Below are 21,050 nucleotides of genomic sequence, written 5' to 3' on the forward strand. Positions count from 1 at the left end.
ACTTTTTCACCCCAACGTTAGTCCAACTCTGACTTTGCAAGCACCGGCAGAGTTGCTGACTTTGAAGGAAAATGACCCACGCTGACTCTTATAACTTTTGAACCTCGACTTTCGACTCCGACTCGTTTACCTTAAAACCAATTCGACTCCAACTCATCAGCCCTGACATTTATCCTCTAATTGTTATCAAAACATTCCACATTGTTATAAATTCTTTAATAGTGAATTTTGACCCTGAAGTTTGCTTTGAAACACTTTGAAACATTTTTTAAATAAATTAGTTCTTCAAGTTTAACTCTTGTGAAAGAAACTGCCGGTTAAAAAATAAAAATATTTTTTGTCCGAAGAGTACAAAACATGTTTCGTACGTAAACGGCAATAATGATTTTAACGTGGTTATTCGAAGAAATAACCAACTTAACTTTGATCAAAATTTTAAAACAAGTTCTTATGCGTTATAAATCATAACAATTTCAACCTTACAATATCTTCCTGCCATTTTGTTGAAACAAAAAAAACGTATGTACAGATTTATCACGTTAAGGGTTTTTAAAAATTTCTAGAAAAGTAGTAAGTTGAAATTGTTTCTTTAAGAGATCAATATTATAAAATCATTTGTGTGAGACAGTTAAGTCCTAATTTTAACGCTATTCATTCATTTTTACGGCTATAAATATTCAAATAATTTAAACACTTACCATTCAAATGTTCAAAATTAAACTGTTCTGTTCTCAACGGTTCTCTGTAAATAAGTGGATCTGTTCCGGAAAACTGCGCAACAGTAGCCACATACAGATCTCCATCTAAACGAAAACACATAACAAATAAATACGTAAGCAATGTTTGAAACATTTAAAAATAATTCAATACATGGCAAAGTGTTTTAAAAGTAATCAGTTAAGCAACTCGGATAAACAAGTATTAAAAAAAAATCTTATTATTTCAGTAATATGATAGCTGAAGCAAAGGTAGTTAATTTCCATAAAAAAAAAACGGAAATATCGTGAATCATCGTTTATACGATGCTGGAGGAACTGTATGAAAAAAGCGTAAAAGAATGAAAAAAAAAGTATCGTAGGTATACATATTACTATCTTAGACTCTGCATGAACCAAGTAAAAAAACGTATACTTGGTTAAAATGTATAAAAGAAAAACGTATAAACGGTACTTCATTATTTATTTTTGAGTCATTATTGGAATGTTTGCTACGCTAAGAATATCTCCTTGTTCTACTGTATTTTAGAACAAACAATGATTTTGTTCAGAGAACTTTGTGCAATATACTATGGTGTACATCGTAGTGCTTATACGATAATTTTTTACATTAATTATACATTAAAACTGAAGGTTTTTTTTTTACGATCTAACACCCGGACTCGACTTCCTGCGTAAGAAAAAAAAAATGCGTTATGTTTATAAAATGTATCTTAAACTTTCTTTTAGATTCAGAAAGCTTTTCTTTATCACCAACTCACACATTCTGCTGTAGAATATTAAATTCAACCGTCCTCAAAGAAACATTTGGCTTCGGAGATTTTAACTTTTATTATTTCTTTGTCTGTTTCTCGCGGCCATTTTCCTTCATGCACCAATCCTTTCGTAATATACAGTCAGACCATTCAAGCTCGATTTCTAGGACAAGCTTACATATTGTTGCCGTTTGTGTTTCTTCTTCCCCAATATCCCCGAAAGATCTCACACCCCGTCTTTAACGGCAACTACTGGCGACCAAACACAACTAAAGAAAAAAGCAAAATCGGAAAGGATATCACTTCAGCCGCGTTCTTAAAATCTTTCTTCTGTTTTTCTTTCTGCTTTTTGCCGCTGTTGGCCATTATATTCGGATCATTTTCCCTATTACCAGTCTTTTCTTTTTTCTTTCTAAGTTTTCTTTTAAGTTGCTTTTTCCTCAGGATTTTTTTATACTGAGTTTGGTATTGTCGTCTTGGGAGCCGTAAGCTACCGGAAATTACTGACGTCGGTCCAGAATTTAGCTGGGCATGTCTTTGTGTGTTTATTTATATACCTTCACTTTTCTTTCATGTATTTTTAAAAACGGGAGAAATATCTTTTAAGACGTTTACTTACTAGCAGAAACTACCGTTTTCACAAGAATATGTTTATACTATTTTTATTTCGTTTTAGTAGCACTATGTAAACTATGTAATTTATCACTATTTGATATGCAACTATGCACAATGTATTGTAAACTAGTTCTATTGTTTTTAGTCTTTTCAAAGAAAACTCAGCACGTTTTTTTTTTTTTTTTTTTTTTTTTTTTTTTTTTTTTTTTGTCTGATGATGAGCATTATCGTGAAAAACCGGTTTATCCCCAGTTTCGCAAACATTTCAAATTACTTCTCCCCTTTAATATATCAAAAAGTATCATTGAAACTTCAAAATAGGAGGGAGGGGGGGGGAGGATTTCGTGTCGGCGAAACGGGGAGGGGGCACTGAAACACCTCATGTTATGCTTAGTTTCCGATTGTTAGAAATTAGCTTTAACTAAAGGTAACTGAAATTTCCTCTATATTACCAAGACTTTGTCTTAGTTTTATTACAAATAGCTGCCTAATGTTTTGATTGATAGATAAATCATTATTTTTTAATTAAGATTAAAGCGCATTTTTGAGCTTGTATTTTCTGCTTAATCATTTTTCATTTCACAATTCATAAGCTGTTATTCTAGTCCGAAGAAGAGCTTATGAATTGTGGCCTCCTAATTGCTGGTAATTGTAATAAATGTTGCTATCTAATTTATTCATTTCAAAGTGTACTTACATAGTTAGGTTACACATTAAAGTGCATTGTCTTTTATGATTTAAATAACAAGTGGCAATTCACTAATTCATCCTGACTAAATTGTAGGCATTAAAAATAAGATGCAACTACTGAAAGACTACATTTCAATAACATTGCTAAGCAGAGGTATTGCTAAATGCTTTTTCAAGTTGTGAAAATACTCCTCACCATTTTTTAAAGGAGTGAAACTAATATTTAAGGAGTGAATTATGCGAAACAGTTAAGACCATAATAGTTATCAATCCCTTAAAAGAAAATGACTTTTCTCAACATGAAAGCAGAAAGGAAACAAAAAAAAAGTGTGCTATTTTGATTTTTTGACCTTTAGAGTGTTTGATATTTTGGATAAAAATGTAAAAAGCATTCAAATATCATATGTCAAAAATTTAAACTAATTTTCCTCCATTTTTCATAATGCTTAATTTTACTTAAAATAATAAGCGTGAGAATACTCTCGACTAAGTTATTGAGGTGTGTTTCGTTTTTCAATGCGCGTAACACGCTTGTTAGGGGTGTTAAAATATTTCTTATTGGAAGTAATATTTAGGTAATATAGGCAATTTTGCAACCCTCAATTGATTCTAAAAGTTTTAGTGTTTTGTATGAATATGCTCCTTTAAAAAAATTTTTTTTATCGCAATATCACGTTTACTATTGGAAATTAAGCGTTTAATGCTAATGAAACTTTTATCTTGCATTGCATGAAACACATTATTGTTACAATTATGCAAATAAAAATAGGTATATAGGTATGCACATTATCTTTCATTTCTTTTGCCGATTACAAGACTTTAAAATATATGTGTATACCATTTCTACAGAAATGACTCAATGTCTATGTGGAAACAATGGTTTTATTTTTAGAAATCTGCACAAACTTTGAGATAATACAGTTCAAGTATTAAAAAAAAAAAAAAAGAAAGAAACACTATTTATTGAGTAGTTTAAAATAAAATGCATAGCTTGTCATTTGAAATCATAGGGGTTCATAGCTCAACCACTTTGAACCGCATAGATTTACTTTTAACGATTTACCACTTAAAGTGGAAAGTTGGCAGCACAGGCTGAAAGAGCTATATTAGGGTGTGGTTGCAAAACGAAAAAAATTACAACTAATTTATACAGTATGAATATAACTAATGGTTTACAGAAATCAAAAATTGAACTAGTTTTTGATTACCACAAGAACCAATTTCATTTTAATGCTTTCTAGACAATAAATTACAAGCTTTCATTGAACTTCTAATACTTTGAGATCTAAGTTATTAAGTGTAATTTAGTTACTAAATTAGTAACTTATTGACTAAGTATAAGTAAATGACTAATTTACCTATGTTTAGTTCGAACCACACTCAGAAAATATCTCATCTCAACTCAAACTTAGTCCCCTTTTTGAATTCAGTTTTTCCCTCCTCCAGAAACCATGTTTCTTCCTTTTTTTTGCCCCTCTCAGCTTTAGAAGAGCCCATTTTGCCTGGAGTAACACAGCCAACGAAAGGGGAAAGCCTCTTAACTCGGCAATAAATTTTACGAGAGTATTGCTTAAAAGGCGCGCTCCGTCACTTGGAACAGCTCACAGCAAGGCTAGCGAGCCGTCGTCTGCCCTGAACTTTTGCCTCCACGAATGGAATAAGACACCTTAGAGGGCTGAAGGGATTTTCGATTGAAGGTCCTTACGGGAATTCCCTTGCGCTATAAGGGTTTATCCGTTAAATAAATAAGTTCGATGCTCAAATGAGAGTAGTAGCTTTTTGAAGAAAGGGTAACTGTCATTGGATAGTTTACTCATTACTGATCAGGAATTAATTAAAAAATTATTTTGAAAATATTACGATTTTGTATATACCTTCAAATAACTGTGCGTAGACGACAACATTCTCCATAAAGAAGCTATTACCTGTTTAGTAACTTCTTTCTTTTTTTAATGAACCAATATTCATCATGCAGTTGTTTTTAAAAATTATCCTTTAGATGGCTGAAGGGGTTGTAGATTGAAGGTCCTTACGAGAATTCCTAGCGCTATAAGGGTTTTCCCGTTAAATAAATAAGTTTGATGCTCAAATGGGAGTGGTAGCTTTTTGAAGAAAAGGTGACTGTCATTGGATAGTGATGAATGAAAAATAATTTTGAAAATAATAGGAATATGTATGTGCTTTCAAATAGACGACAACATTTTTCTTAAAGAAGCTATTACCGTTTTAGTAATTTCTTTCTTTTTCTTTTCTTTTTTTTTAATGATCCAATGTTCATCATGCAGTTGTTTTAAAAAATACCCTTTAGAGGCCAGAAGGGATTTTCTATTGATGGCCCTTTTAGAAATTCCCTTGCTCTATGAGGGATTTTCTTTACATCTCTTAAATAAATAAGCTTGAAACTTTAATGCATGCGTTAGATTTTTTTTTTTTTTTTTTGAAGGACGTAATTGTCATTGAATAGTTATACTCATTCCCGATTAAAAATTAAATAGAAAATCATTCTGAAAATATACCTTCAAATAGTTTCGAGTAGACGACAACATTATTCATAAAGAAGCTATTACTGTTTTAGTAATTTGTACTTTTTTTATATTAAAAATCCAATATTCATCGTGCAGTTGTTTTGAAAAATACTTCTTATAGGGAAGACAGGATTTTTAATTGAAATTCCTTATACGGGAGTTCTCTTGCTCCAAAAGGGATTTTCCTCGCATCCCTTAAGTAAATAAGTTTGATAGTTATTTGTATGCGTTAGATTTTTTAAAAGAAAGTAATTGTCATTGAAGAGTTATATTGATTATGGAGTTCTGGATTAAATAGAGAGTCGTTTTGAAGATAAATATGTCTATACCTTCAAAGAGGTTTGCGTCGATGACAACATCTTCTATAAGAAACCTATTGCTATTTTAATAATTTCTAATTGTGTTTCAAAAATCAAATATCCAGCATGCAGTTGTTTTGAAGAAGTCCCCTTAGAGGACAGAAGGGATGTTTGATTGAAATTTAATACACAAAATCCCCTTGCCTTATTAGAATTTTCAATGCACCCTTTAAAAAAAAATTTGAAACTCAAATATGTTCGTTGATTGAATCGTTTGATTTTTTAAAGATGAAGTAATTTCAAATATGTTCGTTGATGAATCGTTTGATTTTTTAAAGATGAAGTAATTCCTATTAAATAGTTAAACGCATTATTGAGAAAAAAAAAGAATAATTTTGAAGATTTTATAAATACGTATGTCTTCAAACAGCTTTGCGTAGACCACAATATTTTCCAGAAGGAAGCTATTACTGTTTTAATCGCTTCTAGTTCTATGCAAGTTTATGTGTTATTTCCATGTAATAGCAGGTTTTATACGATTCAGATCGCACCTTGAAAGCATGCAGAATACATATGTTACAATAAAATCCCTAATTAAAACAGGCTTATACTGTGTTAGACACAGCGAGTTTTTGTGAAATACTTTTAATAGTACAAATGACATTTTTATTCCTTGCTTCCAATGAGTTCGTGTAGAAACATGCTGCATAAATAACATTCCATGTAAATCATTTAGTATAGTACATTAATCAAACATAAATATATGTAACGAGTTCGTACAACGGCATAGTGAAATTCTGCTTTTATTTTTTCACTCATTCAACGGCATGAAAAGAAGTTTTTATAATAGTGTATAAGAACAGAAAAAGATTTTATAATACTAAGCATAATCATTAAAGTTCATGCTTTACGCGTAAGGACTTCATGAAAATAATTTAATTTTGCATTATGAGTTCACGAAAATTCATACCTCTTATGTAAGGGATACAGGAAAACTAATGCTATTTCACATTGCGAGTTCATGCAAAATCATGATTTTTTTTATGAAAGGAGTACATGCATAATATTTTTATTTTACATTAAGAGTTCGTGCTAAAGCATGCATATTTTACATAAAAAGTTCAATCACAACATCTGTAACATTATAAATCACATTTAAAGTTCTTATACAAAATAGTTTTACCTTTTCTCTGACCAATAGGTCCTGGGAAGCATAGAAAATTAAATATTTATTACTTGAAGTACTTTCACATGTAATTGAATAACATATTACATTACGTAATAACAAACATTTAAAAAAATAGTTTAACTGTTCTCTACACATTTTTATTTTTAAAGCATTTATAAAAATATGGCAACTGAAAGAAAGACCAGTGTTTAAGAATGTATAACTTATTCACATTCAGCTAAAAATGTGTCTTTATTTAAAAAGACTTATTAGAGAAAAGTACAGAGTTTGAGTGAGTTCCTAGAATAAACCTTCTCATTTAGTTTATTCCATGAAAACTATTCAAACAATTATTCATATATTTTTAAGTTCATTATAATTATTAAATCACGCAGATTTTTTTTAGCATTTTTTTTTAGTTACTTTAAAAAAAAGTTTCATTTTGAGAATGGAATCTTTACAAAAATAGTAAAATAAAACGTAACCCCCGCCCCGCAAAAAGAAAAGTAAAAGTGGAATAAGATTTTTAAAAAATCTGTTTTACATCATGTCTAAGAGCTTAAATTTTACTAAAACTTTTTTCCGAACTGTTAATTACTGTTACTTAATCATCAAAAGTAACATCAATAAATCACACCAAGGTTCCATGTTGAAGCTCTTATTGAATGAAAGTGAAGCTTAAGCTTCTAGACTTTATGCTTACTAGATCAAAGTTAAAAAGAAAAAAAAAATGTACTTTTTTTCTTCTTTTTTTTTGAACTAAGAGTAACTATGTAACTAACGTATATGTGTACCTATGCGTACCTATGTAACTAACGTATATGCGTACCTATGTAACTAACGTATGTATGTTTGTAACTAACTTAAAATAAGAGTAACTATGTTTGTGTTCAAAAGCTATATTAAAACAAAATGGAGAAAAAATGCATTGAGCTCTCAATAACTTTTAAAACTCCGTACTACAGTCAACTCTCGATATCTCGATGCTCCAAGTGACCGGCTAAAATGTTCGGTATATAGGTAGTACGAACTATAGGAAGTTTCCACAACAGTCTCAAGAGTTTGAGACCCGATATAAACTTCTAGATAGAAGAATAGTCGAGTTATAGAGTTACGACTGTACCATTAAATTTATAGCGTTTATGTTTGCTAAAAGAAATGTAAATTTAAAAAAAAAATCAATATCAAATGAGGGTAGCTACTGTGTGTATATAAAACGTTCAAATGAATTAAAAAATGATAAAATATAGTTATCCATACTGGTTAGAAATACCTTTCGGGAAATACCGAATTATTGCAGACACTTCAAACTATCATTTTCTAAGCACGTGACAAAAATATTTCAAATACTCGTACGAATTTTTCAGCAAATCTTTAGTTAATTGCAAACGCAATAAAATCGTGTAACTGATATTAAAATATTTACCATTTCTGCATTTTGGTACAATGTTACTAGACGTAAGGTTGTTTGTTATGGTATTTTTTCTAACAAAAGACAAAACAAAAGCTAATATATTTAAAAAATAAATAAATAAATAAACAACGAACGAGATGAATAAATAAGTAAATTAAGATCAAACTTTCAAGTAGATAAATAAATAAACAGTTATGGTTCACTCACCTCCAAATAACTTTTTTTTATATTTTGAACAAACAATTTTCAAAGATATCGGTTCAGGCAACAGTGGGTTATAAATTCTCATCAATTTGTCCCAATGGCCATCTGAACCCTAAATTTATTTCACCGATCACTCCGAAAACAATGCATAAATCGCTAGCAATTAAACCTCAACCACCTCCCCCACTTACCCAAAAAACGCATTTGCGGCTATCGGCCAAACAATCGGGATCGTAACATCCGACAACCCTACTTTGTATCAGGATTCGATTTTACGACATGAAACAAAGGCTCTTTCATTCATATTTACGAGGGCGTTCTTGGGAGCTTCCCAGTATCAGGCAGACGAAGCAAAATAAGGAAAAAAGAAGAAGAAAGTTAATAAGACGAGAAGAACTTATTTATAACTTGTTCTTTTTATGGTTCATGCTAATGGTTAACTGCTGTTAGTCAAGATGTAACAAGAGAGCCGTTCATAGAAGATTGAATTGCTAAAATAGAATGGTATTTCTCTGCATAAATGTTATAAAGTGTAGACAGAGTATTCATCAGGTTTAGGGAGCGCCTTAGTATCAGACAGCTGAAGCAAAATAAGAAAAAAGAAGAAGTTAATAAGAAGAGAAGAACTTATTTATAACTTGTTCTTTTTATGGTTCATGCTAATGGTTAACATGCTGTTAGTCAAGATGTAACAAGAGAGCCGTTTATAGAAGATTGAATTGCTAAAATAGAATGCATTTCTCTGCATAAATGTTATAAAGTGTAGACAGAGTATTCATCAGGTTCAGGGAGCGTCTTAGAATCAGACAGTTGAAGCAAAATAAGAAAAAAGAAGTTACTAAGAAGAGAAGAATTTATTTATAACTTGTTCTTTTTACGGTTTATGCAAATGGTTAACATGCTGTTCGTCAACAGCGTATTTATCAGGTTTAGCAAAATTGACACAGTAACATATATCCTTTTTGGTAGAGTAACATTTTGTTTTTCTTAAAATTAATGTACGATGACGTTTTCAGGAGCGTTCTAGTATCAGAAAGATGAAGCAAAATAAGAAAAAGGAAGAATAAAGTCAATAAGAAGAGATGAACTTATTTATAACTCGTTATTTTTATGGATAAAGCTAATCGTTAACATGCTGTTAGTCAAGTTGTGACAAGAAGTAGTTTAGAGAAGATTGAATTGCAGTATGGAATGTCTTTTTTAGTAGAGTAACATCTTGTTTTTCTTCAAATTATTGTACGAGAGCGTTATTGGGAGATTCCTAGTATCAGATAGACGAAGCAAAATAAGAAAATAAGAAGAAAAATAAGAAAAATATATTAACTTATTTATAACTTGTTCTTTTTCTGGCTCATGCAAATGGTTAACATGCTGTAAAGGTGTAACAAGAGAGTCATTTACAGAAGATTGAATTGCTAAAATAGAATGGTATTTTTGGTCATGAATGTTCTAAAGTATCGACATCGATTTCCATCAGGTATAGCAGAATTGAAACAGTATCCAATACATTTTTCAGTAGAGTAACTTTTTTTTTAAATATATAACATGGAGTGAAAGTTAAGTATCTCAGTTAAAGTATTCGGGAGGAAAAGTGTTATGGTTTTTAGATATTTCATGATAAAAAGTCTGATGTTGCAAATTTATGGAGAGAGTGATCAGGTAGAATACTATTCCTAGAAATTGCTTAGTGTTTTAACTGCAAAATGGTTTATATTAAGTAATATTTTCGAAACATGATTATACGATTTTGTTATTTTAGATGAGCTTCTAAGCTACAAATCTTTGTAGAATGAATTCATCAAAATCGGTCTTATAATCAGGTCCATAACATGAAATTAAGTATCAATTCTTTATTAAATGCTTTTCTTGGATCTGAGTTAAATTTTTAGTAAAATACAATCTAGTATGATGAATAATCTAAAAAGTATAGCATTTACGATACTATCTTTCTATTTTAAAACTAATCATTTCATAAATAAACATCCTAAGGTGAATTATATAATATAGCTTTATTTATTAAAAAATATTAGATCAAAAAATGTCTACAAATCTATTCACCTGCTAAAAATCAAGTGAAGTAAAGAGCAAAATCGGGAAGGAAAAAGAAGAAAAAAAAAGATCTATAACCTCTTTACATTTGGTGTCGTTCCACACAATTTACTTCATACTTTTCTTGGAAATATCCCCCTACTCCGAAATTCCCCACAATATTCCCTCACCCGTGGCAACCCATTGGGTGTGCTGGTCCAGATGCAAAAGACAGATTCACTGCAAGTGAAATAGGGATTTTTTTCCCCAGTCCTTTTACAGCAGCTATCGTTTAAGGGGTAGATTTTTCGGAAATACTTTTGAGGAAACCACTCATGACGTAACGAACGCAAAAGTAGGGGGTGGGGGAGGCGTATTTCTTCCAAAAAAAATTCTGTTTCTGCTAGTATTTGAAATGTTTGAATGTGGGAATGTAGTTACTTGAAGTATGCAAAAAAAATGTACTCGAGATTGGGTCGTTTATTCTATGTTGAGCGCTTTAGAGATAGCATGTATCCTAAAGGAAGGGAAATGTTGAATTTTTTAGTGGAGGTATATTTTGAAACTTATTTCGCTTTAGTACATCTAGATTGGAAGAAAGTATGCAAACACAGTCATTCGGAGAATCGTTGATCCACCCCAATCTTCTTATTTTTTTTTTTTAAATGTTCATTTATCTTCTCATATTATATGTGCACTATTGTATCAACTAGTATGAAAGTGATAGAAACAAAATCTTAAAGTATTGTATAGTTGTTCAAATTTAAGACAGAATAATTTTAAAAAAATGTTCTCGAGATGGAGTCGTTTATACTATGCTGAAATTTTTAGAGATAGCATGCATTTTGGACTAAAGGAAATATTGAATATTTAGTTGAAGTATATTTTTAAACTTATTTTGCTTCAGTTCGTCTAGATAGAAGAAAATATGTGTGCACAGTCATTCGGAAGACCTTTTGATCCCCCTGCCTTTTTTTTTTTTGAATATTTCACTTCTCTTCTCATATTTTGACTGCATTGTAGTATCAAATAGTATAAAACTGATAAACAAAATCCTAAAATATCGGGCAGTTTGTCTACATTTAAGAAACAATAATTATATATAAAAAAATGTTTTTGAGAATGAGCCGTTTATTCTATGCCCCACCCTTTTTTTTTATAAATTCTCTCTCCTCTTCTCATATATCATTGTGTTATTGTATAAAATAGTATAAAATTTATAACCAACCCTTTGTACAGTAATCCAAAATTTAAAAAAAAACATTAATTATTAAAAGTTTCCTAAGATTGAGTCATGTATTCAATGATAAGCACTTTGGATATAAAATATATATTGAAATTAAAGAAACATTTAATTCTTAAACTGAGATTATTTTTAGCTAAAGGTTAAGATTATTTTTAAACTTATTTCGCTTAAGTACGTGTAGCAGAAAGCACACTAAGTCTGGGTTAAGTTCAACTCACGAACTCTCTTTGTAACAACCTCACTCCTGTTTTAAAATAATTTTATTGTGTCAATTAGCGCAAAACTGTGAAATAAATCCTAAACTGTTACATATTTATCAAAATTAATTAAAAAATAATGATTAACTTCAAACGAAAAAATGTGCATGTTTCAAAGTTTCTTTTTTTTTTTTTTTTCATGTCATCGGAGGATTTTTCCGAGAGCATGCAATGCGTATTAGCTTCACAGTTAAATAAGTGACATTGCTTTTTGCAAAAAAACTTGTGTGCTAGTATTTTTATTAAAACTTAATAATTTGTTTGTATATTTTATACATAAACGAGCATACTTGAGAATTACTTCTTTAATACGCTATTTATAACTTGTAAATGAACACTGGACTGACATTAAACATAATACACTCTTTCTTGGTGTGTTTAGAATGCGGTAATATGAAATACACCGCCAGCTCAGTCAATTCCAGCCGAGGACTGCAGTTTCGTGCTTATTAGCACTCATCAGCCCGGCATAGGAAGTAGAATGAGCTGGAGGTGGGAAACCTCTAAAGTAAGCCAAGAGTGCCAAACAATTTGGTAGCTAATATGGAATTAGCACTGACCAGACAAGTGACCGAAGCAATGGTTCAGTTCAACCCGAATATTGAAGGAAAGGCCAAGTATATTCAGTAAGTTACCGCCCTATAGCCAGTGCTAAGGCAAAAAACATATATTTTTACCTTAGCCCTGGCTATAGGGCGGTAACTTACTGAATATGTGGTAATATGTCACGAACTGTCAAAACTGCCTTACTAAAGCTAAGTTAAATACAGCTATAATTGTCCAAATTTTATTGAAAAATTATAAGATGTAAATTCATGCGATAAAACGAATAATCGCTTTTTCTAACCGACTTTGAAATTATTTTTCAGAAAACCTCGCATGAGCACGATATTCCATTGCAGTGAAATATATATCCAAGTATTTGATAAATTTAAAATATTGTTTCTGATTTAGGAAAATCTCCATAATTGCTTTTCTTTCTCCGATCGCTTCTAAAAATCTCCGCGGTCATCAAACTCCAAAAAAATCGAACAAAAACGGTAATGAAATAGAAGAAATTTGCAACTCGTTATTAAACACAAAACCATCATCCGAAAAGTGATTGGCCCCATCTTTAAACTACATATAATACAGGAATAAAAAACTGAAATCTTATCCGAAGAAAAATGCAAATATCGGGCAATTTTCCAACAGCCGTTGTTTAGCGCTAGAATTCCGATAATGTATGCAGAACACACCGCCGAAAACCTTCTCTTCAACCCCGAGGCAGAGGCGTAATAAAATTAAATATTCAGAAAAATACCCTTTCGTTGTTTACATACACATTACAAGCTTTCCAAGTTCAAGAGGAGAGAGTCCTGATTAAAGAAAAAAAAATCCCGCAACTAGTTTTCTCATCCATTGATAGGGAATAGGTTCCTGTTATACGAAAACATAATGGAACTTGACTGTTGCCAAGAGCCAAATTTTGGAAGCTTTGTTTGCAATCAATTTATTTAATGGCAGAAGACTTATTTATTTGGGGAAAAGCAATTTCCCCTTTCCTGTAATTTTTCCCTACGTTTGGTGTTTTTACTAGCGCGTGTTTCGCGATAGATAAGAGATTTAAATAAATTATGAATTTTTTTTCTGCTCCATGGAAAGTGTTTACATTCCTCCCGAGTGCTCTTGGAATACCTGAAGCAGTTTTTATTTGTCTGGGAGAAAATTAAAAGAAGATTTAAGTCTTCTTCTGCAATGGATTATACGTTAATTAGAACTCAGAAGTAGTAGTATTGGGCGTATTTTTCTGCAATGTTGCATGCAGAAAGGATCAATTTAAAGCTGATTAAAGCGTGTCGATAATATTGTTTACTCAATTGAAAGCACTTTTGGTTTATTTAAGAGTTACTTCAAATAGTGAAATATTTTAATGATGTTAGAACTAACAGCGTGTAATATCCCATAAAGAGATTGAAAAGCACGTATTCCTATCTGGATCAAAGTCTTAAGATAATGTTTTCTTTTTTTAATCATTAGTGAAACGGAAAAGAAATTGTGTAGTTTAATGTAGTGATTAGAGCAGATCAAACTTTGTCGTGTTCAATATTTTGTCCCTCTTGAAATACTCTAGTTAAAAATCTTTAAAATTTGACTTTTTTATATATCCGTACATTTTCAGCTACGCGAAACTAGAAAACTAAGATACGTTTACCTGCTACGATACGATTATATATTATATATATATATATTGTGCGTGTTGCTAGATTGATGTTCAGCACTTACAAACTGACAAACTACGAAATTTAAACATGATGGAACGGTATCGTTTAGGGTTTAGAAACAACACTTCCGATTAACAAAAGCACGTGTAAGTCAAGCACTGTGTTTGACTGTTGTGTGTGAAAAGAATTGATTAAGATGTGTTTTTGTAATGAGATTTTTTTTAATGAAGCCGTGTGTGTGTTTTGTGTGTATGTTTAGTTGAATGAAAAAAAATAGGGTTTTTTTTTCCAATAATCTCATTTCATGGTTTTGTGAAGGAACGAAAAATTCTCCAGAATAAGATTTATGAATAACTTTTCCAAGAAACAATAAATTCAATTTTTTTGCATATCTAGAGCTTATTTTTATGACAGAAAATAAATGGTAATGAAGTTGCTGACTGAAACACGGAAATTCGCACATCAACCACATTTATTTATCCCCACAATATTATCAAAGAACTATTATCATTCCGAAAATATCAAAGTGAATTTTACTTATAAGGCCTAGAACGATTTCAGCAAAGCATCAGCATCGATTATTTCAATGATAAAGAAGAATTGAAATCGATATAACTGCAGCGCTCCTTTCGTTTGAAAGCTTTACACCAGAGTAAAAGGGCTTACGCAAATGCCCTATTTTCCCTCTAAAGTGCTATCGTGGGGTGGGAAAGGGTACGTAGGGAAAAAAACATCATTTTCCCGTTAAGAGGAGGAGAGAGCTCACCAGCTATAAATCCTTACCATTAAAAAAAAAAGGGAAAACTTCGTTTAACGTTCTTTCAGTGCTTGAAGGATCAAAGTTTTTTCTTTTTAACTTTTATTTTTGAATTTGAGTGCATCAAACTAAACCTTTAACTCAGGAGAGCGAGATTTTGACAGAAAAAAATAGCTGTGCATAAAATTGATGTTCCAAGCAGGACATGGAGGAAAAAGAACTTTCATCGATGGTTTTTCGGAGCCAACAATACAGATTTTTATGCAGGAATAAATAGTGAATGAGCTACAAGTTGCGTCAAAAATATTATTTTGATTTAAATTTTCACGATTGATTTTTGTACATTAACGTTAAAATTACGTTATGAGCCAAACATATAAATTAAGATTAAAATTGTGAAGGAAAGAAAAGGTTTAAGTTTTTTAACTTAAAAAAAAGTGAATTAAAAATTTCCAGCTTAATATTTTGACAATTTATTAGAAATCAGAAATAAATTGTGAATTGCTACAAATAGCATTGTCAATTTTATTTGGATTTCCATTTTCAATTAATTTTTAAGCATTATGGACAGAATTTCTTTCCTGAACAAACATATAAATTGAAAGTTCAAACGCTAAGCAAAATTCTAGTTTTTAAAGCATTTAAAAACTTTTAGTGAAATAAAACATTCTGCTTAAAAATTAAAAAAAAACATAACTATAATTTTTCAAAACATGAGTATATACTTGCTTCCTTCAATACTTAATATTTAATGAGTAAAAAAGAAATATAGGATCAAGCCTATAAATTCAAAAATCAAACCAGCATTTTAGATTCAAACGCTTACAAAAAACAAAATACGAATACTCTAAAGTCTATAATATTTTTAAGCAGGTTTTTTCTTATTCTTATTGCTTAAGTTATTGGTTCCTCATTACAAAATTCATATGTCTCTACAAAATTAAGAACAATTTTCAGAGATCATACACAGATTTACTAGAAGAAAAGAAACTGTCTAATAAAAGATAAAGAAGAAATAATGTCTAAATCCCCGAAATTTATATTTTTTGGAAACATCATGAACTTAAATCGTAGTATTGTGTTTAAACTGATAACACCTATTTTTCATGCCTCAAGACATCTACTATTAAAAAATCATTAGTAAAATGTATGATATACCAGTGGCGTCACTACGGGGGGCAGGGTGGTCCGCCAGTCAGGGGCATGACACCCAAAGTGGAATTGCAAGTTTTCGAAAAATATGAAGCTGAAATGAATTTTTAAGACTATAATTTCAAAAAAATTCGGGGGGTAAATTACCGGTTCCCCACTTTAATTTGTTTTTTGAACATTAACCCACTTAAGATTTCGTTATAACAAAAATGTAGTTTTGTTTCTGAAAATTGCATGAATTTCATGTTTTCATTTTTTTTTCGTTTGTAGGAGGGAGCGGGGGGGGGGGGGGGGGGGTGACACCACAAATTACCGCCCGGGTCTCATCCATGCTAGGTACGCCTCGATATACGTTTATAAGCTATAATTAATTTTCTCAAAATTGAATTTTATTTTCTTACTGAAAAAATTCAATAACAATATAATAGCAAAAAATAATAACAAATATTAATAATCAAGAACATATATTATAAATAGTTACGTGTCCTTTCAGCATTTAAGAACGTATAAATAAAGTGAAATTTTGGCATTACCTGCGTAAATTGCTGTGCTGTTGTGGTTGGGGTCATACGGACATAGACCTTCTCCTGACGTCTCTTTTGTTACTTCATAATCTGATGGCTAAAAAAGTATAAAAGTAACGAATTGAATAATCTTTTTAAAAAAGAAGACACAATCAGTTTGATAATGATACTAAAATCGAGTTTCGAACAATAATTCAATAATATATGTTTCTGAAGTGAATTTCATGTTAGTTAAAACCATTATTAATGTTATGAAAGATACAAAAATACAAATTTGGGCAATGAGTTGATAATATAGTTTGTGAAATAATATTCCTATTATTTAAAAATATAATTATTAATATGTGTTGAGATTAATTTTCTTATTTTGGTGTTTAAAAAATAAAAAAAAACAACTTTGGGACACATATGGTGTACACAAACATGTATTAAATATTACTTCCTTTTATTTATTTATTTATTTTTGTAAACCACATTAACGTCCATAAGTAAAGCATGAATACGTTAGAAAAACATAACATTCTTTTAAACTACTTTAGTTTATATTTAAAGTCATATCAACGAAATCATTGGAAACAATGCCATGATAGTTGTACCAATCGATATTCGTGTTTTAAAACTTATTTGATTTATCTAAATATGTAAATATGTTTGAACTATTTTATCAACATCTTTTTGGGGCGGGGTACATTAAATTTACATAAGGAGTGCTTTAATATATTTACATACATCCCAAGATTTTTCTCAACAACTTAAGGTTGCACTTAAATGAACGAAGTTAATGAAATATATCAATATAATAAAGTAACTTGTTATTGCTTCCCACTTTAGTAGTAAAAATACTGTAGTTGATTTGAAAGCAAGATAATCTGCCTTTGATAAGTTGTCTGATCTGATGATGCTTTAGAACTAGTTTTTTTTTTTTTTTTTTTTTGTAAATTGGGATGAAGAAAGCTAGTTAATGCGAAAGCTAGTTAGTTACCGTTGCGATAACGATTATTGACGCTGTGCCAGTTTGAGAATTTTTCTCTTTTTATGTAAAGACAAAGGTACTTGCTAAGTAAGAAATAACAACGTCAAAAAACGCAAAGTGCAGATTACTGCAAATGCAGTAATCTGCAATTTGTGCTTTTTGACGTTGTTATTTCTTACTTTACTTTTCAGCACAAAGGTATTTGTTTATCTCACAAATGAACTTGTGCAAGATCTTTATCAATTTATCAGAGCCACACGATATAAGTCTTCAAAGGAATGAATACTTACTGTTTGTTTATAGTGTCGGCACATGGGCTTGAAGGCATTCGTTCCACACACAAGAATTGTGTCTTCGGACTTCCTTGCTAGCACTCTTATATAGTTTTGGCACTCCTCCTAAGAAGCAAAGATAATTTTTAAAAAGGATACGGTTTACTGAGAAGCAGAACATTTAAATCAGATCAGTTATTTAGCATTTTACAAATATAATTATTACGTTTTGTATGCAAATAAATAAGGATAAGGAAAATAAATAAGGAATAGGATAAGGGAAGGGTAGACTTCATTTTGAACGAAAAGTTCTAGGAAAGAAAGTTAATTGAAAAATATTTTAGGATACATACCACAATATCAAAATATTTTCAACAGAAATTCCAAAAAGTTGAGTTTCGCAACTGCTCTTGATAATTTTTTTTCTGCAATTATTTTATCGGATGCGTGCCAGCTGATAAATAACTACTCACAACATTTTAAACAAATCATACAGAGGTATTTAAGGTGATGTAAAAATATTAATAATTAAATCTTTATTGAAATAAATAAGCAAGAGGGTGAAGGAATTGAATTCATGGAATCCGCTATTTTAACGAAAATTGCCATTGAATAAAAATAAATTTAATAACATTTTATGATGCATGTTATACTTTTGAAAAGATCATCTATGACCACTAACTTCAAGCAGTTGAGTTTCAAAACTATCTAAACTTTTCTTGCGTCAATTCTTGGAGTTCTATTATCAGCTGCCGTGGCAAAACCCCGAGACACACCGAAAATAATTAAAATATGCCAAGTCTTTGAGTATTTTCTCGATTCGAATCATAAATTTGAAAGATTTTTCAAAATATTTTACTCAGCAGCACAGATTTTTCTAATAAAACCCTTCATATATTAACACGTTGACTGCCAACTACGAGATAACTCGTAGATTGCGTTCTTTTCTAGGATGTCAACTACGAGTTGTCACGTAGTTGGTTACTTGCCATTTTTTGTGGAGATACAATTAAACTCGGAATATATCAGTGCTGATATCAATAGATGGCTCTTGGGACAGTAACAAAAAAATAAATTCTGACTTGCACGAACAGAAAGTTTATTAAAAAACGAATATATATATATATATATATATATATATATATATATATATATATATATATATATATATATATATATATATATATATATATATATATATATATAATTATTAAAATTAATTCAAATTTAAGAAATAAAATGATATTTTATTGTTTGCGGATCTTCTTAAAACAATCTTCCACATAAAAGGCTGTCTTCTTTTTATTACAGGATGTACAGAAATAACTCGTTTCTCACCGTTTCCTTGCTTGGGTACATATACGACATAGCTTTGTAGGACGCTGTTTTTTTTTCGGCAGATGGTTTCATTTTTTATGCTTTTGGATAAAAACTATGTACTAGAATTAGAATTTTTAACAATATAATGTGATTAAATCAAATTGTGATTTTGAACCAGATTGCGGAAAAATGCCGTGGCAATCAACGTATTAATTCGCAATTAGAATGAACTGTAGGTGCCGCTGCAGCTAAATAGGCCAATGGCTGCTAAAACAGGTAAAACAAATACCCATCCTCTAAAGTAGATAATGGCTTGACCAATAAGGCATCTGCGTTGTCCGTGCAAAATTAGAATGTATTGCCACTTTTACTATTTCCCTAAATCACCGTACTGGTGGCGTATGTAAGCTTTAGAACTTCAAATCAAACATTATTTCATTCAGAAAGAAATAAATATATTATTATTTTTGGGCAGTTTCCTTTTTACTGGTTTAGGGGCCTATCTTAAAGCATTTTCCGGTGAAATGAGTAGAATTATGAAAAATATTTTTCATGATTATTTTCGGGTTCCCTTTTGAGCCACTATGTTGTAGAGGTCCCTCGTATTTGCAACTGTACCCACCTCTCATTTTGGAAAGTGATTTATGAAAAGGTCCCCGGAAAAATATGACGACTAATTAAAACTAAATGTAACTATTTTTCCCATCAACTATTATTTCTCAACCATCCGCTTTTATTCAGCTTCAAAACTTTACTTAAATCTAAGATAAGAAAAGTTTATTTAATTTTATGTAACAAGACATTGATTTCATACGAACTTTATGAATTAACTTTTCAGTTCTGCTTTACTTGCTCCCTCAAGAATGAATGACATTAGCGGCTAAAAAAATCTCCAAGCTTTGAAATAAATTTGCATTCAGAGCTACGAATTCCAACGTAATGACTTCGAAAAAGATGATTTTCAAAATTCTATGCATTCCAGATGAGTTTCAAAAACCTAGAGAGATTAATTAGAGATCTTCTAATGACCTTTAATTAGCACAGTCATTTTAGGCATCATTAGTAACGTTATTAATTAAAAAAGATCTCCCTTCTTCCAGCATCAATTACTTTAACCGTTTTAAGGTTTTAAGTTGAGTTTTGCTCGTTCTGTTTATTTCATTGAAGCAACGTTGCAGTGAAACAATTGAAGTTGTGGGACTTTGCCCTAAATTCTAAATACTAGACTACACAGTCAAACATATCGTCGCCTCAAAGCAGCAGGAAGATATATTAGTGTTATTTCTGGAATTAGATATCTTACTGTTGCTATGAGGTGACGATATCTTGAGCGAATTTATAGGCTAAACCAAATTTAGGCATGTGTGTTAGAAGAAATTCCATAAATATATATTCTGTATAAATTTGACTAAAAGTTATGAAATTGAATGTAAGTGCAACGTACATTTAAAATTTCGCACCTCAGCAAAAATGTGACGAATATAAAAGATGAAAAACGTACTAGTATTTGATTAAAAATCTAAATTTAATGCTAGTTTTCAGCTTCAAAAATCGCACAAAGTTAGTTGGCATAGCTGGTATTTGGTGGTGCATCCAATATATAATTTTGACGCACTAAAGTATCGTAATTTATAAGAAATATTTTGAAAGTTACATACATTACTGATTTAGACTAGTATTTAAACTAACTAGTAAACAAAAGATCATAATTACTTCGCGCGCTTTATTATACTAATTTTTTATTTATTTATTTATTTTTTTTTTAAACTTGTGTTACGTAAAATCTTTCTTTTCTCTAATGCATTTTTTTTTTACTTGTGTCACTTTTGTTGTCGCAATGCGATAGATTTTTCTTGCTGATTATAATTCTAGCGAAACAACTAATTACAAATATTTCTTAGCTGAACTCTAAGTACAGTTTAACTTTGATT

At 30.5% G+C, this 21,050-nt stretch overlaps 1 protein-coding gene across 1 annotated transcript in view; it reads right to left on the minus strand.

The window, feature by feature from the left end:
• Positions 1 to 21,050, minus strand: part of LOC129225151 (semaphorin-1A-like) — a 694,730-nt gene that overhangs the window by 80,442 nt on the left and 593,238 nt on the right. The window contains exons 6-8 of the mRNA XM_054859712.1: positions 17,818 to 17,925; positions 16,564 to 16,651; positions 699 to 803 (exon numbers count right to left, since the gene is read on the minus strand). Coding sequence (XP_054715687.1) covers positions 699 to 803; positions 16,564 to 16,651; positions 17,818 to 17,925 — 301 coding nt within the window. The remainder of the gene's footprint in view (positions 1 to 698; positions 804 to 16,563; positions 16,652 to 17,817; positions 17,926 to 21,050) is intronic.

This window comes from Uloborus diversus, chromosome 6 (assembly GCF_026930045.1).
Source record: "Uloborus diversus isolate 005 chromosome 6, Udiv.v.3.1, whole genome shotgun sequence".
NCBI classification, from domain to species: domain Eukaryota; kingdom Metazoa; phylum Arthropoda; class Arachnida; order Araneae; family Uloboridae; genus Uloborus; species Uloborus diversus.